The 24672-nt window shown below is 39.7% G+C and overlaps 1 protein-coding gene across 1 annotated transcript in view; it reads left to right on the top strand.

Annotated features, from left to right (window-relative positions):
- Window positions 1-24672, top strand: part of CPLX1 (complexin 1) — a 99191-nt gene that overhangs the window by 51907 nt on the left and 22612 nt on the right. Inside the window, exon 2 of the mRNA XM_083884089.1 lies at window positions 8183-8358. Within this exon, the coding sequence (XP_083740215.1) occupies window positions 8183-8358 (176 nt within the window). The remainder of the gene's footprint in view (window positions 1-8182; window positions 8359-24672) is intronic.

Genomic DNA, 24672 nt, shown 5'->3' with positions numbered 1-24672 from the left:
TTTGACATCTTTCAGAAACTGTTTATAAAATGCAGTACCTGCTTAAACCTGGAAAAAACACCTACAGGATCATTTTCAATTACAGATATATATTAGCCCAGTGGTGGTTTCTAGTTTTTCATGAAATGGAAATTATGGTTGGCAGTTAAAAAACCTCAAAAACAAGTGACAAGCAAAGTGCTAAATCCTGCTCTTGGGTTACAACAACCCCAGGCAGTGCTACAGACTGGGCAGAGTCTCTGGAAAGCTGGCCAGCAGAGAAGGGCCTGGGACTGCTGATTGACAGCAGCTGAACACGAGCCTGGAGTGTGCCCAGGGGGCCAAGAAGGCCAATGGCACCTGGCCTGTATCAGCACTAGAGCGGCCAGCAGGACCAGGGCAGTGATTGTCCCCCTATACTTGGCACTGGTGAGGCCACACCTTGAGTTCCATGTCCAGTTCTAGGCCCCTCACTACAAGAAGGACATTGAGGTGCTGGAGCATGTCCAGAGAAGGGCAACAGAGCTGGTGGAGGGTCTGAAGTCCTATGAGACTGAGGACCTGAGGAAGCGAGGAGTGTTTAGGCTGAAGAAGAGGACACTCAGGGATGACCTTACCACTCTCTACGAGTGCCTGAAAGGAGATTTTAGCCAGGTGAGTATTGGTCTCTTCTCCCAGGTAACAAGGGACAGGACAAGAGGAAATGGCCTCAAGTTGTACCAGTGGAGGTTTAGCTTGGATATGAGGAAAACATTCGCCAGCAGAGGGGTTCTTGAACATTGGAACAGACTGTAACAATGAAGTGGTAGAGTCAGCATCTCTGGAGGTATTTAAAATACGTGCAGACATGGCAGTTAGTGACATGGTTGGTGGTGGACTTTGCAGTGTTTGGTAGTAGTTGGAGTTGATGACCTTAAAGGTCTTCTCCAGCCTACATGATCCTATGATTCCATGAAAAATAACAGAGCTCCAAAGGTCCAAGATACTGGACTGCAGGTCCAATAAATTGAATGTCACCCAAAATGATGTCTCCACATAAGTTTCATAGAGAACTGTATTGTTTTAGTTAAAGTTGTATTAAAAGGACATGACACCAGTGCAAAGAAATAAATAATATACTAAGTGAAGAATTCACTAATGAACATGAATTGCTAGTTGTAAGTTAGAAGGAGACAATAGGAAAGGGATTTTTCCACTTATTGCACGAATGTGCAGATATCAGGAGATGGATGTTTGTTTGTATGCAGGTACTGTACTGTCCTATGTAGCTAGAGAGGAACTGTCATTGTGCAGAGATGGAGACTTTGCAGAGATAAAAGCATGGAGGCTAAGATTTTAGCTAAAAAATTGTTTTAATGAGGCTGATAGGGTCTTGCTATAAAAACATACTTTCCATTATCCACTGAAGAAGACTATTCAGCAGCTTGTAAGTTAAGAAAAACATTTTTCCGTTAAAGTGGCTATCTATCTCATTCACTCTTTGGCTTCAATATCCACCTGCAGACTGAAACATAAGTCTTGCACATGTTACAACCTATTACTACCTCAAGTAATGTGGAAAAAATAATTTCTAGAAAATTCAAAGTGCCTCCATTTGGCTTGGTACCAAGCTGGAAGAAGGCCCTTCAACATTAGCTCTTAAAGTCTACCTTGGTGTCTGCGAGAGAAATGACACATTACCATAGTGGTGATGTTTCAAAATAGTTGGTGCTCTAAATACCTCCAAATATCCTTAAATATCTCATGTACCTTTAGAGAGAATTTGCTCAGCTTATTCTCTGAAGAGAAACAGTTTTGTTTGGCAATAGTTTGTCTGGGTTGGGTAGAGAGGGAGGGAGAAAGACTGAAATAAAATACCAGAGACAGAGAAAGTTGAGTCTGGGGAAGGGGAATGGTTGAAGCAAAGGTCCCCAGCAGCAGACCATTTTTCAGTAGCATTAATTTATGAACAAAGTGAACTGAAGCTTTGAGTGCTCCTTTTCTGCTCCTTCCTCTTACCCATTTGTGTTCTGCCACTATATAACTTGCACAGGACCCATGACCCATGGCTTATCGCTTGATATGTCTAAATGAACCTCATGGAATCCTTCCTGTATCTTTCCCATTATATCACAGAAGAGTTAATGCTGAAGAAGATAGGCTTCTCACTGGCCTGGAAATTAACATCAACTCACAGATTGTCCCAGGAAGAACAAATGCGTACAAATGCATCCTGTCTCAGTTGTGTATGATTTGTGATGAGTGGATCAGGAAAAACAGGCAGAGAGAGATATTTATGTCTACTCTGAACTTTGAATTTCATTGAAAACTTCTTAGTTTAATAAAATTTTAATAATCCTTCTCAGAGATGCTCACATTACCAAAAAGACCAGAAAATAGCGTTCTCCAAGATACTATGATTTCTCAAATGAGCTCCTTAACTGAATTTGGCATCAGTTCTTTGTTTACAAAGGGAATCACTAATCCATTTCAGTAGGTATATTAGCTTTAGTTAATTGGTAATTTGTGATGGTTCCTTTAGAACTATTCTGTACTGATATATAAACTTGGGGTTTTTTTTGTCCATGGGAGTACGCTTTCAAATGTTATACAATACCTTCCCGAAGGGCTGTTCCACTTTTATTGAAACTGTAGCAGGAGGAAGTCAGATATTTTAGTTGTTTTTTCAGACATAGGCTTTATATCATAGTCTTGATGATCTTCACTGATATCAATAGAACGTACTTAGTTCTGGTTCTGAAGTGGTTCAGCAAAAATGAGTGACCCATTCCTGCTCCAGAACAGTACTCTGTGATTAGCTCCTTATCTTTGGATGATGTTATAAAGAGATATGCTGTGATTTAGAGACTACGAGGAATCTGTTGTCCTGTCTGTTCAATCTAAATATGGCTCAGCCACAATACTACTTCTGAAAAAAACACGCAAAAAAACAAAACCCTGTAAAATTCCCTCAGTGCATGCTTGTTTCAGGTAAACCTCTTGCTGTTTTCTCTGAAGCCTGTGGTTGAGAAGGAAAACCATTCTCTGATACAAGCATACACACCTGCACGCATTTTTAAAGACAAGTTTGGGTATAAATTGTCTACAATATGAAATGAGATTTGTGCAAAAGAAAAGTTTTTGGTTTCACGTGATTATCTTACCTGAAACAATGGTATGTGCAAATTTCTATCATTCTTTAATTAGTAAGGCCTAAGATGTTCCTGTTGCTCTATAAGTCATCCTTAGTATTCCTAATCCTGTAACTTTCCCAGCACACAAATTTAGGACACAACTTTTAGACAGATATTTAGGACCTTTTTTCATCAAGAAGCAAATTCAACAGCGCTCTTGCAAAATGGTTTTCAAGTTTACATTTTCTGCGTGAAAGATGGATTGATGTCATTCAGCTATTGAGGGGTTAGCTCATGGTTGGTGGTGCTTCTGTAACAGAGGTCTGGCAGTTAAGAATTTAATTTTCTTCAGATGCAGGATATGTTTGGGCATGTGCTTGTCACCATTTTCCTTGCAGAATTAACTTCAGTCACTTTCAGATGTAATTCAAAACACTCGTGAGGTCTCACAAAGTCACACAATATCTGAGGTTGTTGCTCATCTACAACGGTTGTCTAGTCCAACCTCATCCTCACACAGAGTTACCTTCAGCAAGTTGCTCAAGGCTGTGGCTTATGAATTTTTTAATATCTCCACAGAGACTCCACAGTGACTTTCTGCAACTAATTTTTTTTTCTAATATTTAAATTGTATTCCCTGTACTTGAGTTTTGTAGGCCTTATCTCTTCTTCTGTCACTGTGTACCTGTTGTGCTCCCTTGTATTCGTTCTGTTTTCATTGGGTGTTTACACATACTACTGGAATCCCTTTAACCTTCTCTTCTCCAGGGTAAGCCTTCCCTGCTCTCTCAGGCTCTTCTTATATCAAAGAAACTTGAGTATCCTAAATATCTTCCTTGGCTGTCTCACTCCAGTAGCTCCATCTCTCTTTTGTATCTTGAAGGCCAGAACTGGGCACATCACTGCAAATTTCAAATTGCAAAATCCTTCAACCTCTTGACGACAGAGCTTCTAATACAGCCCAGAAGACTGTACACCTTCTCTGCTGCAAGGACACATTGTGAGCTCATGGTCAGCTTGTTTTCCATCACAACCTCAAAGTCTTTACTGTAAAACTGCTTTCTAGACTGATGGCCTGCTTTTCTGCTATTTTACTGGGGAATGTCTTCCCCATGTACCTGAATAACCATATTACTCTTCTTCAGATGGATAATGACAATTTAACCCAGGAAAACTCACACAAATGCATTTGTCATGTTTGAACCCCAGCCAGCAACTAAGCACGATGCAGCTGCTCCCTCACCCCCCCACCAGCTAGGAAACTTGTGGGTTTGAGATAAAGGTGGTTTAACAAGGAAGCAAAAGCCATATATGCGAGCAATGCAAAACAAGGAATTAATTCACTGGTCCCCATGGGCAGGCAGATGTTTTGCATTTCCGAGGACAGCGGGGTTCCCTCACGCCTCACAGTGGCTTGGGAAGACTAATGGCATCACTCAAACATTTTCTCCTTCCTTCTCCTTGCATTTAACTTTAAATACTGTTTGGAATATCCCTTTGGTCAGTTTGGGTCACCTGTCCTGGCCATGTCACTTCCCGATTTTTCATTTGCCCTCAGCTTCCTCGCCAGTGTGGCAGTACAAAAAGCAGAAAAGGCCTTGTCTCTGTGTAAGTCCTGCTCAGCAGTAACAAAAACGTATCTATCATCACTGTATTCAGCATAAATCCAAAATGCAAACCATAAGTAGTTCTCTGTGAGGTAAAGTAACTCTAGCTTGGCCAAAACCAGCACATGATATCTGTGTGCACCCATAGTATTTGGCTTAATACCTGCTTGTTTAGCTATTTAGGCTATATGGATTAAGGAACTTAATATTAGTTCGAAATAACTGGCATGCCACTTGTTTTCACACCACTTCTGGGATGGTTTTTCATATGGAAGTTTTTATCCTTTGAGGGCAGGGCTGTTTGAGCCAGAAAGGTGGCAGTTGACACATGCTGTCCTGGAGCTTTAGCCATTTCTGTTTCCTTTCTGTAGCCTTGTCTAAAGATGTTAGAAATAATTGACTGAAACTCCTTACTGATTAGTGAATAGTGTGGCAGTCTGTGACTTCTCTTTGCATCAAGGTATATGTCATGATTGGGGAGTGAGAAAAAAAAAGACAAAGACAACTACCCCCAAGTTTATTATGTGAACAGATTTAGTAAGTGTGTCCTTCCTCTGTTTCCTTGGATGCTTCAAAACTGTGCTTAAGGACAAAACAACTGCTCTTTCCTTCTGCTTGTGCCCATAACTGAGGCACCTCAGTTGCATGTAGATGAATTCTCTGGGATCATTGCTGCTGAACTGCTAAAACCAGAAGCTGTTATCCAGGGAATGTTAACAGCAAAGTCTACAGTTTAGGATGTAGAACAAAGGATATGGAAAAAAAAGCTTTTCTAAAAGTCACACAAGAGTCCTTAGTTAAAACGTAGTGTAAAATTTTGGTTCTCATAATACCTTTCCTTCCAATTAGTTAACAGTGATACCATGGTGTAGCATTTTGAACACTAAGAAAGTGACCGACCTTGAAATCTGAAGTGAATTAAGAGAATCTGTGAGGATCCTGAAACTACGTTCTTGTTCTTCTAAGTGTCCTGTATGCTGAATGCCTGCAGAACAAAATGCCTTATGTATTTAAAAGCTTTTCTTGTCTAAGAAATAAGAGAAAGTTATGCAATTTCACTTCTTATGTGATGAGCTAAGCTGACATTATTGCTTAATGATAGCCTAGAAGTAGTGCTTAGAGGGAAAAAAAAATCTCTTTCTGCTGCTGAATTCTGTTTCCTAAGTAACTGGAGTATTATGCTGTCTGGGTAGCTCTAACTGGAGAGAAGCTAAAAAGAGATAAATTCGATAGATTATTGAATCCAAATTAGTTTGATCATCAATGGAGAAATCTTTTGAAGGGGACCCAGAAATTAAAGGTGTTAGTGAGATTTGTGATCACTGATGTTTTCTTGATAAGGCTGCTTAGGTTCCTGCAGTAGGGATATGTGACTCAACTACACTGTATTTCCTTTTTGCTTGCTATGAAATTTTAGCTTACTTGCAATTTTAGTTAGCCTTCCTTGCACTACAGGAAAGAAATCACCAGATGGTTGGGGTAAATTTTCCATCAATATGCAAGAGTTTCTGTACTACTCTGATCCTGCAATGAAGGATGCAAAATGGTAGTAGAGGAAGGCCGACAGTAGACAGGGATCATGAATATTCCAGATGGGGTTTTTCTGGGGTCCCTAGGTGTCTTTTTCTTTTAAGCCACGGATTTCCCAGCAATGGAAATGTCAAGAGGTTTGCGGTTAGGCAACTGAATAGAGACAGTCACGCTTACTGTTGTTATTTCCCACCTGGCAAAAAAACCAACCCCAGTGTATTACAACCAGCTCTTGCAAGGCATAAAATCACCAGTTTCCCCATGCTTCTCTGTAGGAGATGTGAAGAAGGCCTTTCTCTGTCACATTTTGGGGGATTGGAGGGTTGTTTTTGATTCAGGGTTGCTTTCAGCTTAGGGTTCTGAGGAAATACGTAACCTGGAAAAGAAATATGGAGAGAAAAGGGGTCTCCTTACTTCTTTACAAATTCCTTTGTGGTCATTACAAGCGATAGTTGATCTGATGAGTGCCATCACTATGGCAGTTCAGGAGGAATCATTCTGACAGGTTGCGTATGTTTCTTCCCTTAAGGATCAAGGTTTCACAATCACTATCCCAAGAACTGATGTGGAAAGTAAGAGCAATCACAGTCCTCCAGCAGTGTTGATGCAGTGAATAGTAATTTATAGGGGCAATTTATAAGGGGTTGTGAGAATGTCTTTCCTTCACTTAGCCTTTGATAAAGCCAACAAACAATTACTTGGTAAATCTTTGATAGTGTCTCCTTCTAGCCCAAGCCTTTTTAAAGGCCAGAAATCTTTGTTTTATGCAAAACAAGAGATGTTGAATATGTATACTTATAACTATGTGTAAGAACAAGGCTGTCTCAGATTGGTTCAGTTAAATCTCAGCCAGCAATGAGCCACTCTGGAGGTGTCCTGACTCAGCATCTAAGGACCTACAGCATTTTTCCAGGATGAAGGAACCTCTTTTAGTAAAAGATGCAGAGTGTTTTCCTGCTCTAGGCAAGGTCTAACACTGCTTCCAAAGGGTATGTCTTCTCTTCACCCATGTAACAAGGCTTGATCCTGCTGCTGCCTCCAGTGCTCTGATGATGCTGTATCACAGTACATGCTCTTCCCCTTCCCTCAGCAACTGTTTTTCTCCCTGGCTGGATGATTGACAGTCATTTGCTAATAAAAATGTCTCGGAAACACAGGAAATGGATTTATGCAGCACTTTGGGGAAAAAGGGGCCTGCAGGAAACCTCCTCATTTGCGTGGTTGTGCAAGGGCTTTTCACAACAACAAAAAACTGCCTCAGGAGCACATAGGGACTGAAAATTTGGGAACAATGTGTATTCACCAGTGGAACAAGACAAAGCCATCATCTCACCTAGGTACTAAGCATTACAGGTAATGATGTCCAAGAACTGATAAGAGACATGCAGTGATGCTGCTTCTTTGTGATCCACAGTACGAGCCTAGAATTCATCAACTTCAACTGTTTGCTAATGCTGTGTGGTCCTACGTGTCATGGAATGTGTAATTTCTGACAACAGTTAACACTGTGATTACTCATCCCTGCAAAATTTCAAATTCCTTTCCCAACCCTGGTGTCATTTTCTTCTGGATGTATTACCTGCCTATTACATTAAAGACCCTTCAAAATCTATCTTCAGTCACTTGGCTGAGTTGATAAAGTGAAAACATGATGTGGATGGCAGCTTGTCCGTTTCAGGACTGCAAACAAGCTGTGCTGCCATCATGCAAATCTACAAATAGAATCTCTTCCTTTTGCTGCCGAGCTTCTGCCAGTGCCAGGTAACTTACTTGATCAGGGTAAGAGCTTTACCCATCTCCTGCCTGAGGGGAGAGTGTGCTGCCTCCTCAGTGAAAGGAGAAGCCTTTCCAGATGCAGAGGGAATGACAATGGCCCTGAGCATGGGGAAGAAAAGAACTGGGGGTACTCACCACATTCTTATGGAGCTGATTTTCTCCTGTGCTTTTCTCTAGGCGCTACCAAAGACATGGGAAAGATGCTGGGTGGGGATGAGGAGAAAGACCCAGATGCCGCTAAGAAAGAAGAGGAACGACAGGAAGCCCTTCGGCAACAAGAGGAAGAGAGGAAAGCCAAATATGCCAAGATGGAGGCTGAAAGAGAAGTCATGAGACAAGGGATTCGAGACAAGGTAGGTGACTGGCTTTCAACACACACTGGTCAACTTGTAATGCCCAGTGAAGAACACCTATTTTCAGTTGATTTGTGACTAGTTCCCTAGGCACCTGGATAGAACCAGGTAACTACTTTGCCACACAGAACTTTCTAATTTTGTGCACTCTTCCTCAAGCCCTGTTCCTGTTCAAACACACCTCCCACGGAGCAAAGCCTTGCAAAGTTGAAATAGACAGTGAAGGTGAAGGGAGGAATCCGTCTACTTTTCTCATCATCTATTAAGCACTCACATTATATTAAGTCTTAGAGGCTTCCTTGTCCCTTTGGGGATGCTTTCCAAGCTTTCATTTGTGGTTTGTCATAATTCAGTGAGTTTCTGAGAGATATGTTGCAACTATCTTTTGTATTGGTTCCAAAGCTTTATTGTGTTGACCAGTGATATGGGGCAAATCTACTCTACTGTTAATGTTTAAGCTTCTACCACTCACGTGGGATTCATCAGAAAGAAAGGAATGTGAGCAATGATTGGACAAGGAGTTTCTGATGAAGGCCTGTCAGTTTATTTATATCATGTGCCAAAGAAAATACCTGTGGATAAAATCAGAAAGTCTTGCTCAGTATAAGAGGTGTTCTCCTGTGCAGTTCCTACCCCTGTGCTCTAACAACATGCCTTGAAACAGACATAAACAATACCATATCTGCATTGGTCCAAACTTCTGACCCAGTTCTTCTGATTCATGATGGAAACGTGAATAAGGGTAAATATCTCTAGTGGCACAGTGCAGCTTGCAAAGAGTTACTGAGAATTGTTCTCCAAGTAAAGAAACTTGGGATTATGCTTCTAAGAGAAAAAAAAAAAAAAAGGCAGGGAATTCTCTACCTTTGACACTGCCAGAGAAAGATATCCATATGGTCATTTAAAAGAGGGTACTAGCTGACAGAAATGCAGAACCTCTATGTGATCAAAAGTTGTTTTATAATCATAGAACCACAGAATTGTCAAATTTGGCTTGAAAGAACCTTAAAGATTATCTAGTTCCAATTCCTCTACCATGGCAGGAACATTTTTCACTAGATTAGGCTGCTCAGAACCCCATCCAACCTGGCCTTTAACACTTACAGGGACGGAGCAGCCACAGTTTTTCTGGGCAACCTATTCCAGGGCTTCACCACATCTGAGGAAAGAGTTTGTTCCTAATAGCTAATCTAAACCAAATCCTCTCCCATCATATGCCTGTATAAAACATTCCTCTCTCTCCTTTTTATAAGCCCCCTTAAGGGAAGTTTGCAATGAAGTCTGGAGCCTTCTCTTCTCCAGGCTGAACAACCCCAGCAATAATGTAATTAATGAATATATATCTAGACAATCTAGTATATTAACATAAGCATATCAATGTGTGCATAATATGCTTAATGTATGTTTAGAGACAGAACTGTTTCTAAGCAATGACAAAGATTGTGAGGAAGAAAAAGAATAGTAAATTTCTGAGTTGCAGGCAAATGAGCTAATGGCTGGTTTTAACTGGTGACTGTCTCTTCTGGACCGCTGAATTGTTCCCAGATGTATATATAGGGGTTGCCTTTTTCTTGCTGTTGGGAAAACTGCTGTAAAAGCATAAAAAAGTCTGAGATGTCCTTTGTTATAATTCCAAAGTGATCTCATTCATGAGTAGGATGCATACAGCCTGAGCTACAGCCAAACAGGATTTCTCTATAATACTGGCAACTGTCTGGACTTTGCTGAGCTGGCTGAGCACTGAGTGGCAAAGTGTCTTAGAAATGCACTGAATCCTTGAGCAATTTGGCAAGGAGTTGGGTCTGCTGAAAAGGAGAATAAGAATACTTGGAGAAACATTATTTGACCTCAGTCAAGGCTCTGGACTGGTGTGGTAAAGTACCTTTGAGATTAGCATCAGGAAGTCCTCCTTTGGGCAGGGCATCTGGATTGTGAGCTCATTTTCCTGTGGTTTTCTTTTTCCTGGGAGCAGGAGTCCCAGATAGTAGGCATTTGAAAGATGAATGTGTTTTTTGCAGAATCAGAGAAGATAGATAAAGTTGTAGAAAGGAGCTGTATGAAGCATGGTTTCTTCTGATTATTTATCAGGGTGGGGGACAGTTACATTTTTTCTTTATATGAAGTGTGAATGCAGAAGGGTCATTATGTAATTAAATCTTTGGTGGCAGAAAAATGTTAACAACTTCTTCCATCAGTGAGCCTCAATGGCACAGCAAGGAATGCTCAGAAGTGCTTGTGCCTTTGCAGGCAATAGAGGAATGGCAAAATCTGGGTTTGAGGCTTGTTCCTGCAGGCAGCGTATCACACAGCAGGAGAATGTGCAGTCCTTGCTCTGTTTGAGTCCCTGCTGTCTCTGAGTATGTGCCACTAATTCTTCCCATATTTCTTATTGGGCCATTTAATGCTCTCAAGTGATTAGGCAGTACTATTCTCTTCAGTATTTAGAATTGCCCAAAGAATCATAGAAGAGTTTGAGTTGGAAGGCACATTAAAGATCATCAAATTCCAGCCCACCCTCTTCCAGTCAGGGGCCTCTGCCACTAGACCAGGTTGCTCAAAGCCCCATCTAACCTGATGTCAAACACTGCCAGGGAGGGGGCATCTACAACTTCTCTGGAAAACCTGTGTCAGTGCCTCACCACCCTCACAGCACAGAATTTCTACTTGTTCTGTAATATAAACCTGCTTTCTTTCCATTTAAAGCCATTCCTCTGTGTCCTACCATTCCAAGGCCTTGTATATGTCCCTTTTCAGCCTTCTTGTAGCCCCCTTTCAGCACAGGAAGGACGCTCTATGTGTCCCTGAAGCCTTTTTTCCAGGCTGAGGAACAACACTAGCCGTCCCAGCCTGTCTTCATAGGAGAGGTTCTTTAGCCCTTGTTTCTCCTCTTTGTGACTCTCCTCTAGACTCACTTCAGCTGGTCCATGTCCTTCTCGTATTGGAGGCCACAGAGTTGGACACAGCACTCTGTGTCCCAGGAAAATCATGAAAACTGTTCAGTTCATTGTGGATATTTAAGACATGTAATTTCCTGGTTTTCCATGTCTCAAGGTAGATGATACTGGAATTTGCTTTTTTTAGGAATGTAGGGACATTTGGATTGCCAGCAACAGGAACAGCCCTAAGTTAATGTCTTTAGTTTTTCCAGTGAGAAAGCGTTCTCCTAAGGAGCCAGGGTTTTTTTTTCTTTTTTTTTCTTTTTCTTTTTTTTTTTTTTTTAATTCATTTTTATTAAATCTGATTGCTGAACTTACTTTTAGTACTAAATCACTCAGACAAAAAGGCAATCAGGATTTACAGCTGCAGTCCTAGATTTCTATGTCAGATAATCAAGATGCAACATCATATAATTATTTAATTTTAATGTTTCATTAGCATATTTCCTTATGTAACTGGTACATAGCTCCTAAAATCCTGTTTTAGGGTAAGAAAAATAGCAGAATATGAACTAGGTCTGTTCTTCAGCAATATCAGAGCTTTGAAACTAAACTCCCAGTTCAGGAGTGCAAACTTAAATTTGATAAAACTTTGTTGATATAAAATAGATTCACACTGTTAGCTAAACTCCTCGATGTTTTGCTGCATTTCATTCTTGTATAACTTCAGGTGCAGATATTGCCAAGGGCCTTAAAAATTCCTGTACAAAGGATTGAAATTTCACTGCCTTAAAATGTAATTTTGATAGTGCAGTTTTGCCTTGTGAGCAAGACATATACAGTACATCTGTCATTGGAGACTATTGGCAACTGAAAAAAGTGTAGAAGTTGTATTATTTGCATGCCAAAATATGAAAGATGTCAAAGAAAATATTTTCCTCAGCAATGAATCACATTCCATAATTCCAAAGATAAAAATCTTACTATGAACATGAAGATTCTGTGTGATCTCTTCCCTTTTAAATCACTGATATTAAACCAATGATGTAAATTTTTGTCCAGCCCTTGTGATCTAATGAAGATGAATCTACTGTTCAGTATAGGGGCCTTAAAAAAGATTTTCAGAGATATGTATTGTCAGATGGAGAGGTATCATTAACTGGATTCTTCTGCTTCTACAGTGGATTTTTATAATTAAGGATAAAAAGCAAAATAAAAAATATCCTTCTTAGTTTAGTTCAGTGCAGATTCTGTTTGTGGTATAGACAGAGGTGTTTACAACTGGGTCACAGGTCCTCTGGCTATGAGAAGGCTAAATACTTGGCTATGACACTCCCAATGTGATACTTTGCAAGGCAGGGATTATATTGTCCCTTCCATGAGGTGAAATGGATGAGTGGGATGAGTGGGAACATCTTAACAGCACCAACAGTAAAAACTGGGAACAATTGCACTCTTTGCAGCCTTAAGTCACAGGCTGTCCTGGAAGAAGAACATTGCAAGGACAACATCTTGTGGTGTTCTGCCCATATTTGATACACTGGTTATTGAAGGCAGGCTGTAGGAAGTCCAGGCAGATTTGGAAGAAAGAAGCACATTTGCATTGTGATTCAAGAGCATTGTAACCCTGCATATCATTTTCATATTGGTGTTCAGAGGCTTCCAAGAAGATACCGTGATTTGACCTGGACTAGATTTCTGACCTTCTGCCAGAACTTTTACCCCCAACCAGTTTTATGCAAAGATGTTCTGACTGGCCTGTGTTGCCTCTGAGTCACATTCTGGAGTTTCTGTTTTTTTCCATAGCTTTGAGTATGGAGTTTTACCATCAAACTTGTTTCCAAACTGCAGCCCTTTGCAATTTTACTAAATCACACACTTCTCTAGCACTTTCTGCCTTTGGAAATACCAGACAAAATTTCTTCAAAACCATCCCCATGTCTGTAAGGCAGTGACTGCATTTTGTGAAAGACTGAACCAACTGGCCTACTCCAGTAAGAGGAAATACAATCACAAATTGAAAAAGTTGTTATAGTTATCTGGGTATGCCCAAGTTTAACAGTCTCTCTTGCAAAATGAGAGAGAAGTGATGCCTTCCCAGACGTGCTTTTCAGCACAGAACAGAGATTGATGTTCCTGCCAAGAACCTCCAATTCTGTTATTAAACTGAGTCATCTTCAGAGGGATTTTAGAGAATCAGTTCCTACCTAAACTGAGAAGTTTCATCTTTATATTTCCTTAGATGATCCAGGATATGCACCATGTCTTGGTCTTAGTGAATCCAACCAGGTAGATCTATAGAATTCTGTAGGTGGTCTGAATGAAAATGTGTTCCAGACCTTGTCTGTTGGCATTAAACTAGCAAAACTTCCTTTATGGGAAAACTGCATGCATTCCTTCCTGTGCTGTAACTGTAGGCCATTTTTTAAAATTCATAGTGGGAAGGCATCTTTAGGAAACCATTGAAGGTCAGAAGAAAATTGGAATTGTTTTCATCTGCTTCCATAATAGTTCGAGGTTCAATTATCCAGCTGAACCCAGCAGGTGCTGACTACCCCACTAGTACATTTGGGGCTCATTAGTCTGCTTCTTTGTGCAGCTCTGCCTTGCTCTAACTCGATTTCTGTGTTTTGCGCTAGTCCAAATCTGCACCAGTAGATGTCACTTTGGATACTTGCTAACGAAATCCCACTGGGTGATGCTTCTGAAGTTACTGAAATGTCTCTTGAAATGCAGCCTATTTTACTGTTACTCACTAGGGCATCCTGTACAGTGATTCAGCTGAAACCCTCACTTAAACAACTTTTGTCTTGTTGGCTGACAAAACCTGTGCATATTGCTGACATGGTACTGAGAAGTTCAGTCACTCAGGACTGGGTGCAAAATAAACCCAAACATATGACATACAGTTATAAGTGCTGTGATTTAACTAGGAAGGGTATCTGAAAGGTGTCTCAAACCTTCCTGGGTGTGATTTGTTGAAAATCCAAGAATTTGGCTAATGCATTTGGAAAGACACAAAATGTGTACCTCAATAAGTAGTCATTTGCAAGTTCTTTTGTGGCAACTCTGCATTCACTTCTGAACTACCATTTAGCTCTGTTTCTGGTTTTTTGATGCCTCTTTGTGATTGTAAATATGGCTGAATCTTACTCACATCAGCCACTGATCCTCAGCGATACTTCCCAGAGGAAAGGCTTTTTCCCAAGAGATCTCCAAAATCTAATTCTTAAATGATTATTAGTTTGTTTAATTATTTATATTCTATATATAAAAATTAAATTGATTAAATAATGTATTATACAATACAGACTGTATTAAATAGTAATTATTAATTAATTAATTAATTAATATTCATTTTTAATTAGCATTATTGTGTGTGATTTACCAATGGAGAAATTTGGCAGAAGTCTGCCCAAAATTTTGCAGAGGAGCTTATTTGCTGTTCTGCTGCTTTGAGGAATAAAACATCGTTTCCTTGATGGAAAAAAAAACTTAGGATGGTATAAAATTTGACTAAGTGGCTTGAGGAGCTCTGAGTTTTTTTGAACACAGCCACTTCAAATCTTTCATTCATCTTATCTTTAAAAGTAGACAACTCTGTCCTTTGGATCCTTCTGGATCATACTTGTGTCAGACTCAAAATGCAGTCAATTACAAGAGAGTAATTTGATCAGTACCATTGCCTCTAATAAGTACAGCTGCAGCATTTTTTCATGTAACTTTTCTTTTCCTAGCTTACAAATCAGATGCAAGGGAAGGGTCTTGTATATTTGTTGATTTTTTTTAATGATGAGCTAGTTCAAGGACCGCGGAAGTCATCAAACAAGATTAAAAGGTCTGTTCCATTTTTGCTGCAGCCAAAGAGCCCCCATTAGTGCTTCAAATCAGGCAATAGCCACATTATATCTCTTCTTTTGGCAGTTTGTTATCTGAGTCCTGAATGATCAGATAACTGACCAGGAATTAATGAGACCAGTGGAGTTATGCCTGCTTGAGAATGCAGCCTGGCACCTTCATGGCTCAGCTAACGGATGCATCATTCTTTTCTGATGAAAGTCATCAGAGCCAGGGTCAGCTTTTGAAATGTTGGTGCTTCCTTAGAGCAAGATGTGACTTTGTCCTGGCATCAGCATGAAGTTCCACATCTGTTCTGGCAGTGTTCTCTAATGCAAGTTGCATCAGTTTGAGATTTGAGACTGTCAGAAGGGATTAGTCAGCCCATGCCTGAAAGAAAAAGGGCTAATCCCAGGCAAGGTCTGAGTTCATGCGTGGGACAGGGTGATAAAGTTTGAACCATGCTTTCCTTGTCATAGTTGTGTAGGCTTGCCTGCTGTGTGTCTTCATTCTCTGTAGATGCTTGTTGCTTATGGTCAATCTGGGAAAGGAAAGGACAGTTTGCATACCCCATTCATAGTAACTGGAAATTCTTATGGCCTTCCTGAGAGTCTCAAGAGTTCTCTGCCTCACTGGCCAGTTTTGAGGCAGTCATGAATGGAGCCAACTTAATCTTACCAGACTCCAGTGCAAAGTGCCCTCTCTGGGACTCCAGGCCAAGTTAATCCTCTTGCTGATGCAGAAGGAAGGCTGTGACCTTACTCTGACTGTGTGAGAATTTCAAGAAGACATACTGACTGCTGCTGGGAGGGGAGCAGGGAATTTTGGGGAAACATATGCTTTTTCATAATTTCCATTGTCTGTGGTTTTCTAGGATTCTCTCCTTTCCCTTTTGCTACAGCCTTGAATCTTGTCTCTATGTCTGCTCCTCTTGGGAAGTGGAGAATCAGGTTATTCATTTGAGAGGAAGGCTTCATGGAGGAATTTCTTTTCCTTGGTTAGGATGGAAGGAGGAAGAAGGCAGCCTTTCAGCTCTGGGCCACCATATTCAATTTTCCCATAATTTCCTGAAACAGTTGAGGTGGTCTTCACAAGAGTATCAGCCTAAACCAAGTACTATGGAGTGTGTACAGTGCTTTTATGCTCTTGGTTCCAAGCCAGACCTCCCAGCAGCCCCTTAGGAATTTAGGGTTATAATAGGGCTGCACTTACTTTTGATACTGGTATCATATAGGATCTCACTAATAATTTTATAGCTGCTGGATTATTTCTGTCATGCTCTGTTACAAAAAGGTAAATTCTGTCTTCTTGTTTAACAGGCTGACTGTAATTTAGAGAAAAGATCTCTTTAGCCAGAGATAGAAATAGTCCAAGGCCTGATATGAGAAAAGCAGCTGATAAGTTGCCCCTTCGATAATACAAAAAGCACAGTGAGGTTTTTTTAGTGTTTTTTTAATCAGGACTTGCGTGCCTGATTGAAAGTTTATTCCAGCTGCTGCCAATTTGCTTTGGGGATAGAGGTATCCCAGTGTATTAAAAATCCCTCAACTGTTCTCTCATATTCTGAGGTTTCTGATGAATCCTTAGATGTTGACTAGTGGATGGTACTGAAAGCATTTCTTTCTTCTATTTAAGAAGTGACTAAGTTTTAGGCAGAACCTACCAATTTAAACTATAAACCTGGCTTGCAAAGCAAAAGTGGAAAAAACAGTGTTGCAGAGAAGCAGAGAATCAGCTTCAACACATCTGTGTGCTTGATACAGCTGCATATTTGGCTAGAAAATTCTCACTTCCTACCTTCTGGTGTTGTAATCAGAGTTTTCCATACACTGTAATTTGCAGGGATGATTAGGTTTGTTTAGAAGGGAAGGATCTAGTAAGCTGCCTTCAATGAAGTAAGGACAGCACCTCCAATTTCTGCAAACAATCTCTGTTTAAATGACAAGGAAGATGTTTTTGCTCCTGTCCACTTCGAGTTATTTTCCAATAACATGGGAGTTTAGCTCAAGCTGGGAATTCAGGTTTATGGCTTAAATTTAGCTGATTTTTAATCCAGAAGCGAGGCTGCAAGTTTTAGGAGACCAGGTCTTCTGAGACAGTCAGTATCCATATCTCATTGCTAATACTACAGCTCCTCTCTGCAGTGTTTTTTTTTCTGGTCAGCTCTGATATGAGAGATGAATGGAAAGTTATAAAGAACAAAGATATTTTGTTATAAAGAGAAAGATATTTTTGAGGCATACTTGAATCTCAGCAAAACCTTTGACATGACACAAAGCCTTCTGGAAATATGAGTGAACAGTTCCCTGAAATCACACAGAGCCCTGTCAGTCTGATGCTGTTTAACAAAAGCATTTTAGTTAACTCCTGAAAGTTTGATGGTGCTTCATAAATTAGGAAGTACATCACCACTTCCTCCTATCCATGTGCCATCTGGTCGTCCAGCCTTTTCAAATCTGTCCTTTCTATTACAGAGAATCAGTTTTCATCCTAATTTTCAATTAAAAAAGGCAATAACCTGTATGTGGCTCTGAAGGAGTCTTTCAGTCTTGATGTGTGCTTTTGCTCTTCATTTGCTTTTCTCCTTTCCCTTAAGAAGATGCATTCCAGAGGAGGACTAGAGGACCACAGATTGAGCTGAGAGCTGCAAAGGGACATTATGTTAAGCTCTTGCTAGAGCAGTGTGATTGGAACAGTGAGAATGCTGTACATCTCTCTACAGAGGTTTGAAAAGTGATCATACCATCCCAAAACAATGGTTTTAAATATGGGGTTAGTGTAAAAATATATGTTATATCTTTTACAGGTTGTTGCAAAGGAAAGCAATGTGCTGTTGTCAAATTTCAGTGCACAGTGAAAATATTCTTTTCTCTTCCAAGATGTTTGCCAGGGAAGGGTGATCTACAAACAGAAACAAATGGAAAAGCACTGATCCATCTTTGGATGAATGTTCACTCTTCTGTCATTCAGACTGGGTGTCTGGCAAGAGGTTTAAGTCTGTGGTGGCATATGCTTTAGGTGTAGATTTGGAGGTGGAGAGAGGTAGGGGGTGCTTCAGTGCTTCCCTTTGAGGCTAGTGGGAGAATGTGAAATAAGAAGCTGGCAAGCTATGCCCAGAGATAAGGACATCCCTGTTCCTGCAGGGCATCTGACACTGTGAGGGAAGGAACAGGAATCTGACTGGTTCAGGACTACTCTGAAGGCTCTTTCCCCTGACAGGTGTGTGCAGTCCCTTGTTTAAGCTTCAATTTTCTCAGAGATTGAGCACTTGACCTTGTTTGACAGGCTCAGTGAGTGTCAAGGAGAAAGGCCTGTCGCACGACTCATAATCTGCCTCTCATCCTGACATGTTACACTGGAGCCTGTGTAAAAGGCATTTTATATCCTCTGGGCCCTTCCAGAAACTGGAGGCACAAGTCTGATCATCAATATTTTTTTACAAGAATCTGTGAGTGAATTTGTTTGGCAGAAGCCATCACGGTGATAGGGCAAAAGAAATCACAGATTATGAGAAAACTCAACAGCCCAACATTTGTATTGATTTTTCTCTTCTGCCTTCTGGCCGTTCACTTGTGTGGTTCAAATAAAATGGTCAGTTCATGTTTCCAGCTCTGCTTGTGATCTCTTCTTGGCTCACTAATGCAAAATCAGATTTCAAAACAAACAAGATTGTGTTCCTTTCCTTCTACTTGCTGTTCTTGTGCTTCCAGCAGGCATCTTCTCTCTGAAAAATACAGCTATTTCTCAAGGGCAAACCTAGGACTTCTTAATACTGAGAGCACTTTCAGGGGCATCAGGAAAGGGACAGAAGGCTGGCCTTAGATTCTGCACTCCCACACTGTGTAACTGGGAACTGACCTGTCTAAACTCTTTGTCTCTTTTGTTCAGATTAATGATCCATACATGAATGCATGTGTGTTAGAGGTGCCACGTAAGGTAACGAGCAAATACCCGACAGAAACACAAGTTTGAACTCACTAAAATAAATTAAATCTGATTAAAACAATTATGAAACCATACTTTTGATAAAACTTCCTCAGTGAAAGGTTTTAAGCTCAGTGACATTATGTTTTTTAAGATGTCTCTTCACCTGGGGAGTTTTGAGATTACTAGTTTACCAGTCCTGGTGCTTTGGGTACCCTTTGTGTTTTTCCTGTATTATTGAGGCAGACAAAACCAATATTTGAAGTCCTGGTAGAAGATGATAGCATGGAGCTCCTCCTTGTCTAATTCTACTACATGTATCTTGGCAAGTGTCTTAACCACAGAGCAGTGTAAATAAGAGCACTGGCGTAATCACAATAGCTCTATGAAAGACTGTCTTTGATTTGTCATCTGCTTTTAGTAAGGATGTCCAGAAAAGAAAAATGTATACCTGAAGTTTAGTGAAGTTATTTGTTTGGCTGTCATGGCCTGTTTATCTCTAGTAGTGGAAAGTAGTTCAGAAATAAATTTGAATTTTTGGTTCAAAATCTAAATGTAAAAATTCTTCAATTCCACCCAAATCTGATGTGATATAGAGCTGAGGAATCAGCTATTGATTTACAGAGGTTGGAGGTAGTTGAGACCACTGCAGGTGCTGTCCTGATAGCACCAAACCGCATGAAATCTATTCTCTTACCTCACCCATACACCCTGCAAGCTTTTAGCAAAAAATCTAACTCTACTCTTTTTTAGGAGAGTTTCTTGACATTTGCTCAGTGATGACTCAGAAACAATGTGGTAAGCTCTGTACTGTTGTGCACATATAATTTAGCACAGGGTTCTGCCAAAGAAATCCAAAGTAAAAACTTCAAAGCTTAACTCTAGATAACTACAGCTTTGGAGGAGTTTAGTAAAAGCCCCATAGGACAAAACTGTGACACTTTCTACTGCGGTTATCTTACAACAACATTGCACAGTGGCTGTTTGCTGAGTCTTCTGTAATCAGAGCATCATGATTGTGCAGCAAGGAAGTTGCTTAAAAGATACTAAAAATGTCACAGCTCCTCTAATTAAAATCAAACCTGAAAGCTCTGAAGTGTTGCCTAAGTGGAATAAAGGTTATTAAAGCACCTGGGTCTCTCTAGGAGATGCCAGGTCTCCCTGGCTTTAATGTTCTCAAGGGCACAGTGAACAACATCACAATATGAATGAAAAATCAAACTGGAAACTGCGCAACACGGTGCCTGTGAAATAGACTAATTTATAAGTTGGTGCAGAACTAACAAAAGGATATGTTGGACTGTTTTATCATGATTTTGGTAACAGAACACAAAACAGTTATCACGAGACTAATTGAAAGGGTAATTTATGCACTTTCTAGCAATTATGCTATTTAATGCAGCTCAGCTCCTTTAAAAACCTCCAGTCTTGCATGCAATATAATCCTAGTCACAGTGGCTAAAACTTCTGATGGTTTCTGGTTTACAAAAGTAGAAATTTAAAGGCAAGAACCTCATTTGTAGTTATGGGTAGTGCTTGTGAAAATTCAGGAATTGCAGCAGCTTTATAACCTGAGAAGGGCAGTAAATTCTACCCTAGTAAGCAGCCTCAGGCTTCCCAAAACAAAATGGTGGCTATGACAGGGTGAAAGGTGAAGTAACATTTACGTCACATTCACCTCCAGTGTAGCTTGGAGAAGAGGATCCCTGGAAATGTTAAACAAATGTGTTAATGTGTTTAGAGGTGAACGCAGTGGTGCTAGGTAAATGGTTGGACTGTTGATCTTGAGGGTCTTTTTCTTAATGACTCCATGATTCTGTGATCTCAGACTGGCTTCTGTTTCCATCTCTTGTCTGAGGTAAAGCTGTAAGATGCTTGATGTGGTCTCCTCAGTCCTTCAGAGGAAGGGCAGCATATGCTTTGTGTCAGTGTTCCTGCTGTCTTGTGGACAGTGCTAGAGAGCTGGCAAAAGTGACAGGAAAAGCACATGTAGAGATGGGGTGTGGTGTACATGACAGGGCTTTTGCTAGAGATTACTCATTTCTTCCATCCTAGTTGAACCACTGGTCTATGATGCTGCAGGTCCTTCTCTGGCTCGTTTATTTGGCTGGATGCCTTGAGCTGAGGGGCAGAACATTTTAGGAAGATGATACTGCAGCCAAGATAAAAATACCATGATGAAGAAGTGTTATTAATCATTCTACTTTAGAGTCTTATCCTAATAATAACAGCAGAACTTAAATCTGTCCTGCTTCCTATCCCTCATGCTACACCATTCATTTGAGAAGGCATCTGTCCCACTGTGGAGACCATCACAGAGCATAGCAAGAAGAGGTACAAGCTTCTTTTGCGTCTGTGACCCTTATCACATTTGGATTCCACACCACCCCCAGGGCAGGAAAAACAAAATAAAGAATGCCAATTAATTCGAAGTCGCAGTAGGTTGCTGATTATAAGCTTAAACAGGATAATAAATGCATGGATGTTTTTCCACTTAGAAAAAACAAGCCCAAAATGCCATCTACAATTCAAAGTAACTGCCAATTTTATTTATATTTTTATTTAGAAAGTGCAGAAAAATGACATATAGTATTTAACTTGTTTAAAGGCAAATTTATAAATCAATACATGAACATTTGTATTGGTATGCTAATCCAAATATTTTTTGTCTTTTCCACTGGAATGCTGTTTTTTCCTGTCTGTTGAATCTATAAGAACTGCTTGGGCTCTGATTTTTTGTTCTGAACCAGCATATTCTTTGTGAAAAAGTGCGGAGTTGTTTTGCCATGTACATTGCACGCTGTACAAAGGAGGAAGCTTTGCAATGCTTTCTGTGTGGAGAGTTAAACATGTTTTGTTGGTGTATGTGTCCATGGGATGGCTTTTTCTAGTTTATATGACACGAGGTATCAGTCTTTCTGCTCCATGGTTGCTTTTCCCACAGCCTGTAGGTGATTTTACTTTTTTGAAAAAATAAATGTCAACTGATAATACGTATAATATCATAACCTGATATTATATGTAATAACTTCCTACATGGTTGGAGATGTTATCTATATATTAAAAAATGGTGCCAGTATTTTCTCTGTCCTTCAACTCTTTATTGTTGAATTTTGCTTTACTTGGGTCAATAGCTCATGCATGAAACTTCATTGTATGTGCAATGGTGATAGATCTCTGCCACTTGTTTCAGAAGCTAGAACTGGGCTGCTGCCAGTCAAAGGGAAATTCTATCTTAAAGCCTCACCTTGACAGAAAAGTAGAAATCTCTCTCAAAACTTGAGGATGGATTAGTTTCAGATTCAACTGATTATGGACTGAATATGCTTGCAAGGCTAAGTTTAAATATTCAGGTGGGTGGCTCTAGAAAGTTCAGAACAATAATGGGCTAAATGAACTAGAACATCGTATTTAACTAGGAAAACAATTAATAATTTGAAACTATGAGGAAATTTTTTCATGTGCATGCCCACATTATACAAAATCCTGGCAGTCTTGAAGGGGAAAAAATCGGTATTAAAAATAGAAAATACACTGAAATGAAGAAAATGTGAAAGAATAATACCATCGAGATTATTATTATTATTATTATTATTATTATTATTAAAATATACCAGAATTTGTAATGGAAGTATAAGAGCAGAAGCAGAACTCTAGAACTGGCAGAATTATGACAATAAGATTTTATTTTTTAAAAAAACCCCACAGTCTCTAAAAAGAAAGTTCAGATAATATTAATTGGCTATTAAATAAGTTTTGCACAACTTTTAATAATGCTTGAAGTTTTTTCCAGCTACAGAAGACAGAAACAATGCATGTGAGATGAAAATTTAAAAAAAAAATTATTCACAGCTAAAGATGATACAAAATAACAGCACTGAAATGAAAAGAGGAAACTTGGATGACTAAGACTGTAGATACTAGATATCGGGCCAGTGGGGTGGGTACATCAGGAACAGAAATAAAAATACATAGAGCCAGTAAGCCTGAATTTGATGTTATGAGATTGGAAGAATTGATTCTTGTGTGAGGTTAGAAGTTTGGTTCCCACTCTAATAGGACATTCTTAGGCTTGCTGTATTATCTCTTCTGAATTGTTAGCCTGAAATACTTACTAAAGGAATAAAGATTTTGCCAACAGAATCCTTGTCAAATAGGTAGCTTTTAAGTCTTGTAGATGATTAGTCCTTGGCCCTATACCTAATGAATGTTTTTATTAAGGAGACAGACAGCTGTGTGTAGAAAGAACAGAAAATCTGCTCTTCTGCAGGACAAATTAAGAGCTATTACATCCCATGAAAAATTCATCTGAATCATCATGTGACATAACAATGGCTGTGGATTTCATTTCAGTCATAAAGCCTGTGGTTCAGTGATGAAGATAAAGGCAGATCCAATTCCTTCAAGAGTTGCAGCTTTACTGAGAACCATAATTGAATCTCATTAAAGTTATATATTATTTTTAAAAGAAAGAAAAAGGAGAAAAAGGCATTTAATAATAAAAATGTTTCCTACAGTTGGAAATTGCTTTCCATTCTCTCAGAAAAATAAAGGAACGAATGAAATACTTAATTGTGTTTTGGATGATGTTAGGATAGGAGACCAGCTCTGCTTACTAATGACTTCTCTTCACTTAGCTGCCCCTAAGCCATTGATGCTTTCAACCAGAATTGAATCACCAACCTTTCTGAAATATGGATGGGTGTCAGATTGCTTTCCCCCTTTCCTGATATGAGTACTTGCAGCCTCATTGGACTAAATTCTTTTCATCTCCCAGAGGAACAGGGTGGCACAGGATGAATTTTAGACGAATTTAAACTGACTGCCTAAAGCGTGTCTCCACTCTGGTCAAAGGAGCATTAGAGACCCAAAGAAAAATCACTGTTCAGCAAAAAGAATGTGTGCAGTGGGTGGCTCTAAAAGTCCCATCAACCCCTTGCCAGAGAAGAAGATGTTGCTGAAAACACTGATGTTAAAGACCCTTGAAGAAAATACATCAGATTGAAAGAGATTTGATCTAGCAAGAGAAGAACCGAATGCTTGTGGCATAATGATGCATCCCTGTCTCAGGAAATAGTTTTCTGTAACACTGAAGTAGTTCTCCAAATAAGGACTTGTTGACAGCAAGTAAGAAGATCAGTGTAAGTGGAATGTCTTGATTTTACTAAAACATATCAATTCAGCCTCTAAGGAGGAAAAAAAAAATCAAACATGGAACGTTGTTTTTCAAAACAGCAGAAGTTTGAGGATTTTTTTAAAGCCAAAGGTAAAGCAAAAGTACCATTGACTTCTGTGGTGTTAGGGAATGCAAAAAAAAAAAAAAAAAGTTCATAAAGAGCTCAGGAGAGATGAGAAAAGGCAAATAACATGGAGGCAAAATGAGTTAAGTGATATCATCAGGATGATGCAGCAATTTAGTGGCAAAGCTGGAAAAACTCCATGTTCCTTGAACACCTTGCCTGCTTAACTGTATGACTTTACAGCGTGAGTCAGTAATCCCACTGATTTCCACCACTGTAAGAGGAGAAAGAATCTGATTGAGAGACTATTCATGTGGTTTGGAGAAAGACAAAGCTCTCATGTACATTAGATCTAATGTACAGACTAGGCAAAAGTGACTTGCCTGCACTGCCTTGTGCAAGTGCTCTGAAGAGATTAGCAGAGTAATATTTGTAAA

The sequence above is a fragment of the Zosterops lateralis genome (genome assembly GCF_965231275.1).
Source record: "Zosterops lateralis genome assembly, chromosome: Z".
Lineage (NCBI taxonomy): Eukaryota > Metazoa > Chordata > Aves > Passeriformes > Zosteropidae > Zosterops > Zosterops lateralis.
Note: the sequence above shows the minus strand (reverse complement) of the source record. Positions and strands in the feature narration are given on the sequence as shown.